We start from the raw sequence: 16,038 nt of genomic DNA on the forward strand, positions 1-16,038 counted from the left end.
TCACCGCAACCTCCGCCTCCTGGGTTCAGGCAATTCTCCTGCCTCAGCCTCCCGAGTAGCTGGGATTATAGGCACGCGCCACCATGCCCAGCTAATTTTTTGTATTTTTAGTAGAGACGGGGTTTCACCATGTTGACCAGGTTGGTCTCGATCTCTCGACCTTGTGATCCACCCGCCTCGGCCTCCCAAAGTGCTGGGATTACAGGCTTGAGCCACCGCGCCCGGCCTCTATACCCAGATCTATGCGTACCCCGATAGGTCGTAATCTCTAGCAGGTAACCTTTCAAAAAGACGCCCTGAGCCAAGATGGCCTCCCAAATGGCCCTTGTTAAAGATGGCGCCTCCGTCGGACGTCCCTCCCTTGATCTCAGCAGGACTCTCATTTTTTTTGCCCTGACCAGCACTAAGATGTTAGTACAAGTTAGTCGTCTCTTTCTCGTTCTTGTCAAAAGTGGCCTCGACTTCAGCTACATCCTCCAGGACACGGCTTCTTTTCGGCTTCAGAGAAAACCCACAAACATCGACTACCTTTAGCTCTCATCAAGATGGAGCGAGCGGAAGTGCGGCGGCTCGGAGTTTGAGTTTATGGGCGGGCCGAGGGCGACACTTCCGCCCCTCACCAACATGGCCGCGGGCTGGAAGTGCGCATGAGCAGCTGTCTATGGCGATACCCAGATCGGGACAGGGAGAACACAGTTAAGAGGAAATCGGCGGCTGAGACGGCCTTGACCGGTGAGTGTAAGACCAGGCAGAAGTCTAGAGACTGGGTGGACTGGCAAGGCAGGGCAGCTTTGGCTTTGTTTCTGTTTTTCAGGTTAGAGAACGCTGCCAGGGAGGAAGCCTTTGTTTTGGGGGAGGGGACCGTGCTGGTTCTTTATCTCCTACCCGGCTTTGTGGGCCGAACGAACTCTCTCCCTGCCCCGAGAGCGCATGTCCCAGCCCTCCTGCGCTGTCCAGCTGCGAGTCGCAGCCGTCGGCACCCGGCCCCTGAACTTCCCAGTCCCCGACGCCCTTTCCTGCCTCCTCCGCGGAGCAGCTGGGGCGCTGGGCTGGCGCTGCAGGGCTGCAGGGTCACGGCGCAGGCTCCCGGGCTCGCGCCTGGCGGGCGCTCAGCTCCGTCAGCGCCTACTGGTTGGTGAGCCTGCAGGGAGACGCCTCATTCTCAGGCAAGGTCTAGGTGCCTGACTTCTTTCGGGAGTTGATTTTTTTTCCCCTTTGTGTCCAGACTTCGCAAGGGCTTTTACTGGGCCCTTCTGGCCTGAGCGTGCACGCTACAGTGTCCCATCCCGGTTTCCTTGTCACAGATCCCTAATGCTTAGGAAATGCTTCCGGATGTCCAACTAAGATTTGAATAAGTAGCCTGACCCGGTTGCTGGGTGTCCTCAGAGACTGCCCCGGCTGACAGCTGTGGCCAATAGAGATGCCTCCTTTGCCGGGCCCTCTCTTTCATTGCCTTCTCCTGCAGTCAGCTCGGCAAGCTTCGTAGGGCATTTCCTCCTCTGGTTTGAAGATGGAAATGTAGGTGGTCCCAAAACACTAGTGCTACTTCCCCTTACAGACCGGGATCTCCTTGCAGCGTTACTTCCTTTGGACGGTTTCACTTTCAGTTCCTTTTTTAACATTTTCCTCGGACGCAGTCTTGCCAAGGCTTATCTACTGAAAATTTTCGTTGGATAGGAAAGGTTTGGAGAACGTTATGTGTAGATAATTTCTAAAAATCTTGCCCTTTTGTGTTGGGATTATCTTACTGCTTTGTACTGTGTAGCTGTTTCTTTCTGGAGGCATGTCTGCCCAGCCCTTTGTTTTTCCTGCCCTCTGGCTGGGTCTCAGGGTCCTAAGGCAGACCTTGTAGGTGGATTCCTCCCTCTTTGTCTCTTCTTCAGAACTCTGGGTTTTTTTCCCTTCTTGCTGAGGCTCAGTTGATTTGGAGTTGTCATGGCAACATTTTAGCAACTGTGTTGTTCTACTGGAAGGCCTGATGAATAAAATAGAGAGCGCTTGAAAATGATCCACTTGGGCTTTAGGGTTTCTAACACATTATATAAATCTGGATGCCCCAAAACAAGAGCCCTGTCAGTAGAATGGGGCCCAAAGGCCAAGTCTGGTCTTTGTAGTTAGGGACATTCTTCCAGTGGTAATGGGCTTCAGATTTCTTCTTCCTAGATTTGAGAAAACAGATGTCTCATTGGACAATATGCGGCTGAGAAACTGGAAGAAGTGTCAGTGTTCGTGACACGGTATTTTTTGATGGTGTGCCAATACATGGTCCTTCCTGATTCCCATGAAGCTGCCATCATGGCAGGTCATAATAGCTTTAATAATGATCCATTTAGAAATGTGTTGTTGGCCAGGTGAGGTGGCTCGTGCCTGTAATCCCAGCACTTTGGGAGGCCAAGGTGGGCGGATCACCTGAGGTCAGGAATACAAGACCGTCCTGACCAACATGTGAAACCCTGTCTTTAAAAAAAAAAATTAATAAAAAAATAAAAAAGAAATGTGTTGTTTCGGCCAGGTGTGGTGGCTCACGCCTGTAATCTCAGCACTTTGGGAGGGGCAGGTGGATCATGAGGTCAGGAGTTTGAGACCAGCCCGGCCAACATGATAAAACCCTGTCCTTGCTAAAAATACAAAAATTAGCTGGGTGTTGTGGCACGTACCTGTAGTCCCAGCTACTTGGGAGGCTGAGGCAGGAAAGTCACTTAAACCTGGGAGGCAGAGGTTGCAGTGAGCTGAGATAGTGCCACTGGACTCCAGCCTGGGTGACAGAGCAAGACTCTGTCTCAAAAATATAATTAAAAAAATGTGTTGCTTCTGTCTTCAAGTATAATTATCCCTCTCCACCAAGAGTTGGAGTGATAATGGAGGGATGAGGAATACTATTTGTAGAGTTGCTTTTTCAGTTACTGTAGGCCAGTCCTCAATATCAATATGGTGGAGGCTGATTGTACCCTGCAGATGACTGGGTTATTTTCCTGGCTGTGTGTTCATGGAACCTAAGTTCTAGAACCAGAGATACTGTTCTGTGTCCTAGACTCACTGCAAACTCGGTGATTTCTACCAGGACTTAGCACCGAGGCCTGTGAATCAGGAGATACCAGCAGCTCCAAAAAAGGACCAGTTCCTCGGATGTGCCCCCTCACAGAGAGATGAAGGGGTGAGTGAAGAAGAGGTAGGATCTGGGATGAAAGATGGGTGGCCTGGGAGAATGCAGAATGGCCAAGAGCACTGCCTCAGGAGTCAGGTAGACCTGGATTCAGGTTCTACTGTATCACTTACTGTATGATTTGGTTTCTCCATCTATAAAATGGAAGTAGTGCTATCTATCTTGTGGTACTGTTTTTAGTATTAAATAAGAATACATGTTATGTACTTTGCTTAGTGCTTATGTTCATAGTAAACAGTATAACACTAGTTGTTATTCTAACCCACCCCAGCATCTGTTGGGAATGCCAGTGAGTTTGCAGCCATATGTTACTGGGCCAGTGAGTTTCTCATTCACTTCTTCCCATATTCTTCCTTTTGTCCTTTCACCGTAAACAGGCAGCAGAAAACAGCTGAAACGGAAGAGGGGACAGTGCAGATTCAGGAAGGTGAGTGCTAGAAACAGAACCAAGGCTAAGAACCCACCATGGGCTCCCTTCCTCCCTGACCAGACCATCTCCTGTGCATCCTCCTTCAATGACATGAAAGTGGAATGGGGATGGTGTGGGGAGGGGGTGTGGGGGGAAAGGCAGACTTTTCCTTTGTTCTTTTAATTCAGGTGCAGTGGCTACTGGGGAGGACCCAACTAGTGTGGCTATTGCCAGCATCCAGTCAGCTGCCACCTTCCCTGACCCCAACGTCAAGTACGTCTTCCGAACTGAGAATGGGGGCCAGGTAAGGGAGGGGGCCAGGTGGCTGCAGGTGTTATTTGGGGTTGGGATTGAGGGAGGTAATTGAACATGTCTTGGGGTGACCTGGCTTGGAGGATGAGCTGAAAGCGTAGACTGTTGCAGGGGAGGGAGGTGCGGATACTGGAGTAGAGACTGGTGTGAGGTTAGATGTATGCTGAAACCTGTGTGTGGAGAAAGAAGGAAGGATGGCTGAATCTGTGTCTCTGAAGGATTCTTGTTTTGGGGCCCTATCCAAGGGAAGCTTTATGAGGGGCCCTAGGATTCCCAGCACTTAATCTGTTCTTCTCTCTTCCCCGCCCTCTGCCTTCCTCTACACTTCTAGGTGATGTACAGGGTGATCCAGGTGTCTGAAGGGCAGCTGGATGGCCAGACTGAGGGCACTGGTGCCATCAGTGGCTACCCTGCCACTCAATCCATGACCCAGGTACAGGGTATGGGCTGGGGAGGTAACTAGAGTTCTGAGAAATAAGATGAAGAAGGGAAGCAATAGGATGGGGGTGAAGCTAGGAACAGTGAGGCATCTAGGGCTACCTTGTCCCAAAACACTAGGCTTTCCCTTTCTGGATGTTTCTCTCTCTGTCTCTCCACCCTACCCCCTGCCCCAAGGGATAGAAGCTGCAGAGTGGTATAGCGGGAGGAGTTTTTGACTGTTGCCAGAATCTGTTCTCTTGCTTCTCTTGGCAGGCGGTGATCCAGGGTGCTTTCACCAGTGACGATGCAGTCGACGCAGAGGGGACAGCTGCAGAGACGCACTATACTTACTTCCCCAGCACGGCAGTGGGAGATGGGGCAGGGGGTACCACATCGGGGAGTACAGCTGCTGTTGTTACTACCCAGGGCTCAGAGGCACTGCTGGGGCAGGCGACCCCTCCTGGCACTGGTGAGTTATTTTGGGAGGATGCTGGCTGGAAGGGGCAGGATAGGCTGTGGGACATGACTGGTAGGCAGTGAGCCTTCACTCATGACTCTTAGTGATCATTAAGACCTGGGCAGGCAGTGAGTCTGGGGATGCTCTTCTTCTAGCATGTTCTTTTTGGAGGAGGGGCCCAGGGTCTTCACTTCAGGGCTTGGTGAGGTTCCTACTCATGTCCTGACAGAACCATCCTGCGTCTTCACAGGTCAGTTCTTTGTAATGATGTCACCACAAGAAGTACTGCAGGGAGGAAGCCAGCGCTCAATTGCCCCTAGGACTCACCCTTATTCCCCGTGAGTGACCCTTGTTTCTTCTCAGATTCCATAAGTGGTTTTGTTGGTTTGTTTTTGAGACAGAGTCTTGCTCTGCTACCCAAGCTAGAGTGCGGTGTTGTAATCTCAGCTCACTGCAACCTCTGCCTCCAGGGTTCAAGCGATTCTCATGCCTCAGCCTCCCAAGTCACTGGAACTACAGATGTATACCACCATACCTGGCTAATTTTTGTATTTTTAGTAGAGACAGGGTTTCACCATGTTGGCAAGGCTGGTCTTGAACTTCTAACCTCAATTGATCCACCTGCCTCAGCCTCCCAAAGTGCTGGGATTACAGGTGTGAGACACCTTACCCAGCTAGCCATAAGTGGCCTTAATACCTGCTAAATCGTGTATAATTCTTTTTTTTTTTTTTTTTTTTGAGACGGAGTTTCGCTCTTGTTACCCAGGCTGGAGTGCAATGGCGCGATCTCGGCTCACCGCAACCTCCACCTCCTGGGTTCAAGCAATTCTCCTGCCTCAACCTCCTGAGTAGCTGGGACTACAGGCGTGCACCACCATGCCCAGCTAATTTTTGTATTTTTAGTAGAGACGGGGTTTCACCATGTTGACCAGGATGGTCTCGATCTCTTGACCTCGTGATCCCCCACCTCGGCCTCCCAAAGTGCTGGGATTACAGGCGTGAGCCACCGCGCCCGGCCCAATCGTGTATAATTCTTAAACACTAAACTCCAATCATGTATTTTATCCTTCTCTTATCCTGATCACCCTGGGCTCTATTGTCAGGAAGTCAGAAGCTCCTCGGACAACTCGTGATGAGAAACGCAGAGCTCAGCACAATGAAGGTAGGTAAGATCTGTATGGAGCTAGGAGCTGTCTGGTGGGCCTAGGACAGCAGTAAAGTCTGAGGGGAGGAGGGGTTAGGTAATTTTACCCCAGGACTTGTGGTGAGTTTTTACTGAGTCACCTTGTCCTCCACTTTGCCCCACAGTGGAGCGCCGCCGCCGAGACAAGATCAACAACTGGATCGTGCAGCTCTCCAAGATCATCCCAGACTGCTCTATGGAGAGCACCAAGTCTGGCCAGGTCATGGAAGGACCCTGGTAGTGGGCAGGATGCCTGAATTCTGTCTCCTGGTATTGTTTCCAGAAATGGTAGAGAGTGGGGCACACATGACAGTCGTGTTACCTCTCCCTGAAGTTCCTGTATCCCTGGGAGATACTATACCACCGTTCTTAGGGGAAAATGAGGTCCAAAGTGTGAACCTACTTTTGGAAAGCAAGCTGGGTATCTGAAATCCTAGTCCTCATTTTGTCGGCCTTATCTTGCAGAGTAAAGGTGGGATTCTATCCAAAGCTTGTGATTATATCCAGGAGCTTCGGCAGAGTAACCACCGCTTGTCTGAAGAACTGCAGGGGCTTGACCAACTGCAGCTGGACAATGACGTGCTTCGACAGCAGGTCAGACGCCTACCCCTAGGGCAGCCCTTCGCAGCTTCACTAGCCACTGACCCAGTTTGACACCCTCTACTTTGTTCTCCATGGAGAGGGCTTCATCTCTCACCAGTGGATGTCTGAATACATTCAGGGGCTTGGTAGTGCCAGCTTTACTACCCATTCCATTTCCTTTCTCCTTCCCATGTCAGGTGGAAGATCTTAAAAACAAGAATCTGCTGCTGCGAGCTCAGTTGCGGCACCACGGATTAGAGGTTGTCATCAAGAATGACAGCAACTAACTACGGGGATCCAGGGGCTTTGGGCCCAAGAACTGCAGATCGCCCAGGAGCAACAGCCTAATCCCGTGTCCTTTCCTTCACTGCCCACTTCTGGCAGGGGACGGGGGGGTTTCAGAAGGTGTGTCTTTGAACTGAGGCCCTGTGATACAGCAGCCTGCAGTGGTGTGAAACACACAATGTGAACGTGCACTGACAGCCTTGCCCACCCCCACCACGCAGCCCCTGGGCCCTTGTGCTCCTCTCGCACAATGCATGTGCTGTCTCCATGCTGGATACTGGACACACTAAACTGGGGGGCTTGTCCTGTGCTTGCTTAGAGTGCCCAGCAGAGGTCTGCTGACGGGTGATGCTCTGGCTTGCCCCAGGACTCTGGCACTTCCATTGGTTCTTCCTTTCCCTGGAGCTGAGGTTTAGATGTGCACCCTGCTGCTCAGGGGAGCAAGCTTACACAAGAAGTGGGGAAAAGGATGTTTAGCAGTGGCTGGTGCCCATGAAGAGGAGATTGGCCAGCGAGAAGCTGAGGCCTGTGCAGACGTCTCTGGAGCCAGGGAGAACTACAGGCAGGGGCCCACTTGGGGCCTTCCCCCTTGTGGGGGTGTTTTTTCTTTCTTTCTTTCTTTTTTTTTTTTTTTTTAAGATAAAACTGTTCAAAGCCACAGTTGTCTATTTTTCTTCCTTTTGTGGGCTACAGGCTGAAAGGGAGGGGCACATTGCTCTTTGACCAGTAAGGGCTGGGGCAGGTTCAGGGTGGGGTGCTGCTCCTGTACTCATTACCCTGCGTCCTGGTTCCTAGCCCAGACCGGTGTGTCGTTTATGGCTTACGCTAGAGAATATTAAGGACTTCTGCGGTGGGATGGTGCTAGAGGCGCAGCGAACAGGTGCTGCGAGGGCGGTGCGGGAGGCGGTGCCCTTGCTTCCGGATCCGGTCTCAGTGACTGCGAGATGCTGCGGGTGCTGAGAGGGCGGGCCGAGCCCGCGCTCGGGAGACTAGCGTTCGCTGCACACACCAGGGCTGGAGGTACCCGCGGGGGATGCTTGGGGGCTTGGGGCCGAGGGCGGTCCTCACGGCCCCCTGGATTGAGGCGTGGCGGCAAGGGGGAGTGGGGAGCGAAGGGGCGTAGCCAAGGGGTCCTCGTGCACGCCCTACTGCGGAGGGGCGCTGCCAGGTGAGGGCGCGCGGTGGCGGCCGTGACTCCTAGGCCCCCCCTCTCCTGAAGTCTGTCGTGCCCCTTCCTCAGCGCCCACGGTCTCGCTCCCTGAACTCCGTTCACTCCTAGCCTCGGGCCGGGCCCGGCTCTTCGACGTGCGCTCTCGGGAGGAGGCGGCAGCTGGGACCATTCCTGGGGCGCTCAACATCCCGGGTATGGGGTGGAGAGGGGACGCCCAGGTGGTGGAGTGGAGACCGTCCAGGGGAGTCTTTGCCAATGGGACCTCACTTAGGATGGAATGGGGAAGGCACTGGTTATGGGGGTCCTGTATTCCCGGGAGCCAGCCCTCAGCTTCCGTAGGAAGGACTGATGGCGGATCCCGGCAGTGGAACTGGCCCATCCAGTTTGAGGGTACAGCAGGCGGAGAGGAGAGGGGCAGACCAGCCTCTCTTGACCTCCCAGAGATAGGAAAAGATTGCTTCCGGATCCGGGACGCCTGAGGGAGCATCCCGCCCCGCCTCCTCACGGCTAGAGGAGTGAGAGGCTCGCTTTCAAAAGTTGTTGATTTCTGGTCCTTGAAATTGGGGTAGGGGTAGGGATGGCTATCATATGCTGTTTGGGGGCCCCCAGTACCCAGCCTTTCCAGGCCCAGCTTCCGAACCTGAGTGCCAAACTGCCAGCTTTCCCTTCGTACCCTCTCCACTTCTCCAGTGTCCGAGTTGGAGAGTGCTCTGCAGATGGAGCCAGCGGCCTTCCAGGCTTTGTACTCCGCAGAGAAGCCAAAGCTGGAAGATGAGCATCTCGTTTTCTTCTGTCAGATGGGCAAGCGGGGCCTCCAGGCTACACAGTTGGCCCGCGACCTTGGATACACTGGGTAGGGGAGGTGCGGCTGCTAGCTGGGAAGTGATGGGGACAGCCTGTCGGGTCTGTCCGTCTCTCACCCTTCTCTCTCTCCACAGGGCCCGCCACTACGCCGGGGCCTATAGAGAATGGTTGGAGAAAGAGGCTTAGGCAGGAGGCGGCCACCTCCTGGCCCCTTAGTGGCCACCTTTGGGCAACTTCTTACAGTGTTGTGCACACAGAAGTATCAAATAAAGAGCATTTAATCAAAGTATTGGAAGCAATTAATTTGTCCAGGTGGACTGAAATAGTTCTAATCTTTATCTAGACCTCAGCTGAACCCTGGATCATCATTTCTGCTAGCATTCATCCGCTCCCCCTACCACTCCCCACGTGCAACATTGTGGCGGTTGCCTGAGGCTACAATGTACACTTCTCCTTCTAGAACAGCTGTTTTCAGCCCACGATGCACATCAAAGTCACCCAGTAGGTCTTCTTTTTGTTTCGTTTCATTTTTAATTCAGAATATAGGGGGTGGAGCCTGAGCATTAGTGGCTTCATGGGCCTCTGGAGCAGGCGTCCCCAAACTACGGCCCGCGGGCCCCATGTGGCCCCCTGAGGCCATTTATCTGGCCCCCAGCTGCACTTCAGGAAGGGGCACCTCTTTCACTGGTGGTCAGTGAGAGGAGCACAGTATGTGGCGGCCCTCCGACGGTCTGAGGGACAGTGAACTGGCCCCCTGTGTAAAAAGTTTGGGGACGCCTGCCTGAAGTGATTCTCATATGCAGCCAGAAGCAGGCACCACTGCTCTAGACCAGAGGTCAGCAAACTGCTCCCAAGTGGCTGTGCTGCTGTGACTTCTGCTTATGTCTATGACTGGTTTGTCCATGGATTGAGGAGGTGAAAGGGCAATCCCAGCCTTTGGGGGAGGGAATGCATGGCACCCTCCATCCCTACTGATGCATCATGCACAGATTACAGGTGTGAGGAGCCCTTCCTGTGCCACCAAAACCAGGTTTTTGTTTTTAGCAACATTGATCTCTCTCCTTCTCTCTTTATTTATTTTTTTTTGAGACAGTCTGGCTCTGTTACCCTGTCTGGAGTGCAGCGGCTGGATCTCGGCTCACTGCAAACTCCATCTCCAGGGTTCAAGCAATTTTCCCACCTCAACCTCCTGAGTAGCTGGGATTACAGGACCACACCTGGTAGATTTTTGTATTTTTAGTAGAGATAGGGTTTCACCATGCTAGCCAGGCTGCTCTGGAACTCCTGACCTCAGGTGATCTGCCCGCCTCCACCTCCCAAAGTGCTGGGATTACAGGCATGAGCCACCACCATGTCTGGCCAACACTAATCTCTTATACTGGATTTAACAAATTAAGGCTGGGCATAGTGGCTTACACCTGTAATTCCAGCACTTTGGGAGGCCAAGGCAGGTGGATCACCTGAGGTCAGGAGTTCCAGACTAGCCTGGCCAAGATGTCAAAACACCATCTATACTAAAAATACAAAAATCTGGATGGCCGTGGTGGTTCACACCTGTAATCCCAGCACTTTGAGGGGCTGAGGCGGGCAGATCACAAGGTCAGGAGTTCAAGACCAGCCTGGCCAATATGGTGAAACCTCGTCTCTACTAAAAATACAAAAATTAGCTGGGCGTTACAGTGTGCGCCTGTAGTCCCAGCTATTCAGGAGGCTGAGGCAGGAAAATCGCTTGAGCGGGAGGCAGAGGTTGCAGTCAGCTGAGATTGCGCCACTGCACTACAGCCTGGGGCAACAAAGCAAGATTTAGTCTAAAAAAAAAAAAAAAAAAAAAAAAAAAATCTGCCGGATGTGGTGGCACACTCCTGTAATCCCAGATACTTGGGAGGCTAAGGCAGGAAAATCGCTTGAACCCTGGAGGCAGAGGTTGCAGTGAGCCAAGACTGTGCCATTGCACTCTAGCCTAGGCAACAATAGTGAAACTCTGTCTCAAAACAAAACAAAACAAATTTAATTGATTGGCCAGGCACAGTGGCTCATGCCTATAATCCAATCACTTTGGGAGGCTGAGGTGGCAGATCACCTGAAATCAGGAGTTTGAGACCAGCCTGGCCTCATGATGAAACACCGTCTCTACTAAAAATAAAAAAAAATTAGCTGGGCGTGGTTGTGTGCACCTGTAGTCCCAGCTACTTGGGAAGCTGAGGCAGGAGAATTACCTAAACCCAAAAGGCAGAGTTTGCAGTGAGCCGAGATGGTGCCCCTGGACTCCAGCCTGGGTGACAGAAAAAGACTCAGTCTGAAAAAAACAAAATTTAGGCTGGGTGTGGTGGCTCACACCTGTAATCCCAGTACTTTGGGAGGCCTAGGTGGGTGAATCACCGAAGGTTGGGAGTTTGAGACCAGCCTGACCAACATGGAGAAACCCCATCTCTACTAAAAATACAAAATTAGCTGGGTGTGGTGGTGCATGCCTGTAATCCCAGCTACTCAGGAGGCTGAGGCAGGAGAATCACTTGAACCTGGGAAGCAGAGGTTGCAGTAAGCCAAGACAAACTCTGTCTCAAAAAAAAAAAAAGTAAATAAAAATGTAAACCATTAAGAAGACCTCTGGTATGGTTTGGCTGTGTCCCCACCAAAATCTCATCTTGAACTGTAGCTCCCATAATTACCATGTGTTGTGGGAAGGACCCAGTGGGAGATAATTGAATCATGAAAACAGGTCTTTCCCGTGCTATTCTCGAGATAGTGACTATGTCTTACAAGATCTGATGGTTTTATAAAAGGAGGTTTCCCTACATAAGTTCTCTTGCCTGCTGCCATGTAAGATGTGACTTTGCTCCGAATTTGCCTTCTACCATGATTGTGAGACATCCTCAGCCATGTGGAACTGAATCAATTAAACCTCTCCTTTATAAATTACCCAGTCTCAGGTATGTCTTTATTAGCAGCATGAGAACAAACTAGTACAAACTCTTTCATTACCTTATAGTGGTGAAAATATTTCTATGACTCAAAATTTAGAAGTCATTAAGAGAAAAGGCTGAGAAAGAACAAAACAAACAAGCCAAAGCCTTCTGCATGGGATATACACACGTCCACCAAAGTCAAGCCAAAAGACAAACAGCAAACTGGGGAAATCTTCAGTTCAGAGCATATGCAAAGAGCTAATTCCTTGCATATGTAAAGAGCATGTACAAATGAATCAGAAAAAAACCCAACTATCCCAATTAAAAAGTGAGCAAAGCATATGAAGGGACGATTCACAGAATACAACTGGCTCTTTTTTTTTTTTTTTTTTTTTTAATAAGAGACAGAGTCTTGCTCTTTCACCCAGGCTGGAGTACAGTGGCATGATCTCTGCTCATTGCAACCTCTGCCTCCTGGGTTCTTGATTCTCCTGCCTCAGCTTCCTAAGTAGCTGGGACTGCAGGCATGTGCCACCATGCCCAGCTGATTTTTGTATTTTTAAGTAGAGACAGGGTTTTACTATATGTTGGCCAGGCTAGTCTCGAACTACTGACCTCAGGTGATCCACCTGCCTCAGCCCCCCACTGTGTTGGAATTACAGGCGTGAGGTCACAACTGGCTTTTAAACCCAGGGAGATGCTCAGGTCACTTGTAATAAGAGATAGGCAAATTTAAACTGAGGTATCAATTTATGTTTATCAGATTGACAAAAACGCAAATGTGTGATAAAACAGTCTTTTGGCAAGACTAGGAAAACAGGCATGCTAATAGATTATGTAAATATAAATTGGTACAATACTTACGGAGGGCAATTTGTCAATATGAGTAAAAATAATAACTGTTCCTTAGAAGCCAGGAGCAGTAGCTCATGCCTGTCATACCAGTACTTTGGGAGGCTGAAGGGGTGAATCGCTTGAGCCCAGGAGTTTGAGACCAGCCTGGGCAATGTGACCAAACCCTATCTCTACAAAAAATACAAAAAATGCCTGAGTGCCATGGCTCACGCCTGTAATCCCAACACTTTGGGAGGCCAAGGCAGGTGGATCACCTGAGGTTGGGAGTTCGAGGCCAGCCTTACCAACATGGAGAAACCCCGACTCTACTAAAAATACAAAATTAGCCGGGCTTGGTGGCTCATGCCTGTAATCCCAGCTACTCCGGAGGCTGAGGTGGGAGAATTGCTTGATCCTAGGACATGAAGGTTGCACTGAGCGGAGATCAGGCCATTGCATTCCAACGTGGGCAACAAGAGTGAAACTGTCTCAAAAAAAAAAAAAAAAAAAAAAAAAAGAAAGAAAAGAAAAGAAAAAAGGCAACATGGATATATAATTGATTATGTTATCAAAAAAGAAGCTATGGAAGGGCACACAATTAATAAAAAGTTGCTCCCTTTAGCTTCCTTGCTGCTCTAACTTCCTTGCTTAGGCAAATTCTAACTGTGGTTAAACACAACAAACTACTTACTCTATCCCTGTGGTCAAACAGCTGGAATAAAATTCACACCAGTGTGTCTGGTATCTTCTTAAATTTAGGTCCAAAATGCCTAGTAGGCACTTAACACTGCTCACCAGTTCTAACACACTTCTCTAATGTGTATCTTTTTTTTTTTTTTTTTAATTTTTTGAGACAGAGTGTCACTCTATAACCCAGGTTGGAGTGTAGTGGTGTGATCTCTGCTCACTGTAACCTCTGTCTCCTGGGTTCAAGCAATTCTTGTGCCTTGGCCTTCTGAGTAGCTGGAATTACAGGTGAAAGCTACCATGCCCAGCTAATTTTTACATTTTTAGTAGAGATGGGGTTTCACCATGGTCAGACTGGACTTGAACTCAAGTGATCCACCTGGCCTGGCCTCCCAAAGTGCTGGGATTACAGGTGTGAGCCACTGTGCCCAGCCACTAGTGTGTACCTTTTCAGTCTCCACTTCTCCCTACTCTCTAGATTTCCTTTGTTTTGAGATGGAATTTTGCTCTCATTGCCCAAGCTGGAGTGCAATGGCAAGATCTCGGCTCACTGCAACCTCTGCTTCCCAGGTTCAAGTGATTCTCCTGCCTCAGCCTCCCAAGTAGCTGGATTACAGGTGCGTGCCACCACCCCTGGTTAATTTTTTTTATTTTTAGTAGAAACGGGGTTTCACCATGTTAGTCAAGCTGGTCTCAAACTCCTGACCTCAGGTGATTTGCCCACCTCTGCCTCCCAAAGTACTGGGATTACAGGTGTGAGCCACCACGCCCAGCCTCCTCTCTAGATTTCCTAAAGTTCCTTTTTCCTATGCACTCTCAGCTAATGAGTTTACCTCTGAAGAAATCAGAGAAATTGCCATTACCTTCTCACCAACAGATCTACGAGCTGTACCACATACTTCTCTTGTTATGGTGGCTGGTTTTCTCTTTCTTTTAACTCTCAACTTGAGCTCAGGATACCATCTCTTTCCTCTCTTACTTCATACCACAACTGTTCTCCCCCTACCCCTTTTTTGAGATGGGGGTCTTGCTTTGTCACTCAGGCTGGAATACAGTGGCATGATCTCGGCTCACTGCAACCCCTGCCTCCCGGATTCAAGTGATTCTCCTGCCTCAGCCTCCTGAGTGGCTGGGATTACAGGTGCACACTGCCATGCCCAGCTAATTTTTGTGTTTTTAGTAGAGGTGGGGTTTCACCATGTTAGTCAGGCTGGTCTTGAACTCTTGACCTCAGGTGATCCACCTGCCTTGGCCTCTCAAAGTGCTGGGATTACAGGCACCCGCCACTGTTCCCAACCAAGACTACATTTCTTTGAGGGTAAAGAACAGAGTTTTGTGTTTGGCAGGCACCAAAACACTTGTTTCAAGTTAGTGGTAGGATGTTTCTCCTTGGCTTCCATACTGTCTTCTGTGTTATTCTTGGAAGTAGATTGTAAGTCATTTGAAGTCAGGGACTGTGGTTTGTATTTACTTGTATTCCCTTATGGCACCCAGCAGGTGCTTAATAAACACTGCTTTACATTGGATGGAACCAGAAGCAGAACTCTGGAGGAAGAGATGGGGACAAAGGAATGAGAGCAAAGGTGAAAAAGGCAAAATGTCAAACAATACCATTCTTTTGGATAAAAATGTGGTCTTTTCACTTGCAATCAGGTGGAATGTTGCCTTGGAAGTTTTTTTTACAGTCTGCATATGCTTAGTACAGTTAAAATTAAATCGTCTTAAAATAGAAACTACAACTAGTAAAGGTGTTGAGCATGAATTTCAATTAAAAATGATATGACAATATAAATATTAACAGAAAGTTTGAGTATGGCCAGGCATAGTGGCTCACGCCTGTAATCCAAGCACTTTGGAGGCCAAGGCGGGCGGATCACCTGAGGTCGGGAGTTCAAGACCAGCCTGACCAACATGGTGAAACCCCATCTCAGAAAACAAAAAAAAAAAAAAAAAAAAAAGAAAAAAAGAAAAAAGTAAAAAGAAAAAAGAGTATCAACATTTTCTATAAAAAAAAAGGTGGTTTAGTCAGCACCCAACTATTAGTTACGGTGAGAAAACAAATCGTTCTGAAATGTAGGGATCTGTTCACAGATCAAATATGTGTAAAGGACATATCCACAGACACCCAGAGATGTTTACAGAGCATATTCAGCTCAGTTTGTATCATCTGGGTGTGTTTTGTGTACATCTGTTTAACTTTCTTGTTGAGATAATGTAATTCTGCTTTTCCCAATTTGTATTGTGAGTTTTTTGTTGTTGTTATTTGTTTTATTGAGACAGGGCCTGGCTCTGTCGCCCAGGCTGGAGGTCAGTGATGTAGGCTCACTGCAACCTTCAGGCTCAAGCCATCCTCCCACCTCAGCCTCCCGAGTAGCTGGGACTGTATTGCCCAGGCTCCCATTTTCCAGCTGAGCTCCCTTTCCCTTGTTTTTTTCCCTTTCTTCCTCCCAGCGCAGTTCATCTCTCAAAGCCTGTGAACGCTGCCCGTGGGGTGGACAGAGGAACAGTTTAGAGGTGGTGTCAAGGCAACATTCCACTTCTCTCCCGGGCTTCTCCCCCACCCTCCCATATTCACGTGTGGTTTTCACTTGCCAAGGGGCAGGACCAAGGTTTTTCACTTGCCAAGGGGCAGGACCAAGGTTTCTGCAGTACCGAACTGCAGGTGCAGTTGCACTACGCAACTTAACATTCAAACAAACACGAAACCCCAAACAAGCCCGTCTCCGTGAATCCCACAGCACGACTGCCTTCCCTACCTCCTCCAGCTCCAACTGAGAACCCAGCCAGTTAGGAAGTCCCTACTTCAGGAACACCAGCCAACAAGG

General features: G+C 49.8%; 2 protein-coding genes across 7 annotated transcripts; both read left to right on the top strand.

Annotated features, from left to right (window-relative positions):
- The first annotated feature begins 589 nt into the window (after window positions 1–589).
- On the top strand, window positions 590–7,469 carry USF1 (upstream transcription factor 1). Of its 5 annotated transcripts, none has more exons than XM_010348565.3 (11): window positions 590–732; window positions 3,032–3,154; window positions 3,541–3,590; window positions 3,761–3,876; window positions 4,216–4,317; window positions 4,578–4,773; window positions 5,012–5,099; window positions 5,865–5,923; window positions 6,070–6,164; window positions 6,410–6,538; window positions 6,724–7,469. In XM_010348565.3, the coding sequence occupies exons 2-11, from the start codon at window positions 3,147–3,149 to the stop codon at window positions 6,811–6,813; spliced, it is 933 nt and encodes a 310-aa protein (XP_010346867.1). In that variant the 5' UTR covers window positions 590–732; window positions 3,032–3,146; the 3' UTR covers window positions 6,814–7,469. The 5 variants fall into 5 exon arrangements, with proteins under 5 accessions (XP_010346867.1, XP_003938016.1, XP_010346869.1 ...); XM_003937967.3 differs by having other exon boundaries at window positions 3,062–3,154; XM_010348567.3 differs by having other exon boundaries at window positions 3,062–3,154; window positions 3,761–3,845.
- A 79-nt stretch (window positions 7,470–7,548) lies between these two features.
- TSTD1 (thiosulfate sulfurtransferase like domain containing 1) lies at window positions 7,549–9,072 on the top strand. 2 transcript variants are annotated; one of them, XM_003937965.3, is made up of 4 exons: window positions 7,549–7,831; window positions 8,052–8,174; window positions 8,673–8,835; window positions 8,921–9,072. In XM_003937965.3, the coding sequence occupies exons 1-4, from the start codon at window positions 7,756–7,758 to the stop codon at window positions 8,970–8,972; spliced, it is 414 nt and encodes a 137-aa protein (XP_003938014.1). In that variant the 5' UTR covers window positions 7,549–7,755; the 3' UTR covers window positions 8,973–9,072. The 2 variants fall into 2 exon arrangements, with proteins under 2 accessions (XP_003938014.1, XP_010346866.1); XM_010348564.2 differs by lacking the exon at window positions 8,052–8,174.
- The last annotated feature ends 6,966 nt before the right edge of the window (window positions 9,073–16,038 follow it).

This window comes from Saimiri boliviensis, chromosome 19 (assembly GCF_048565385.1).
Source record: "Saimiri boliviensis isolate mSaiBol1 chromosome 19, mSaiBol1.pri, whole genome shotgun sequence".
NCBI lineage: Eukaryota > Metazoa > Chordata > Mammalia > Primates > Cebidae > Saimiri > Saimiri boliviensis.

Coding starts and splice junctions, on each gene's coding strand:
- USF1 (XM_010348565.3), top strand. Junction 4,774..5,011: donor GGCGACCCCTCCTGGCACTG/GTGAGTTATTTT, acceptor GCGTCTTCACAG/GTCAGTTCTTTGTAATGATG. Junction 5,924..6,069: donor CAGAGCTCAGCACAATGAAG/GTAGGTAAGATC, acceptor TTTGCCCCACAG/TGGAGCGCCGCCGCCGAGAC.
- TSTD1 (XM_003937965.3), top strand. CDS start 7,756: ATGCTGCGGGTGCTGAGAGGGCGGGCCGAGCCCGCGCTCGGGAGACTA. Junction 8,175..8,672: donor TGGGGCGCTCAACATCCCGG/GTATGGGGTGGA, acceptor CCACTTCTCCAG/TGTCCGAGTTGGAGAGTGCT. Junction 8,836..8,920: donor CGCGACCTTGGATACACTGG/GTAGGGGAGGTG, acceptor CTCTCTCCACAG/GGCCCGCCACTACGCCGGGG.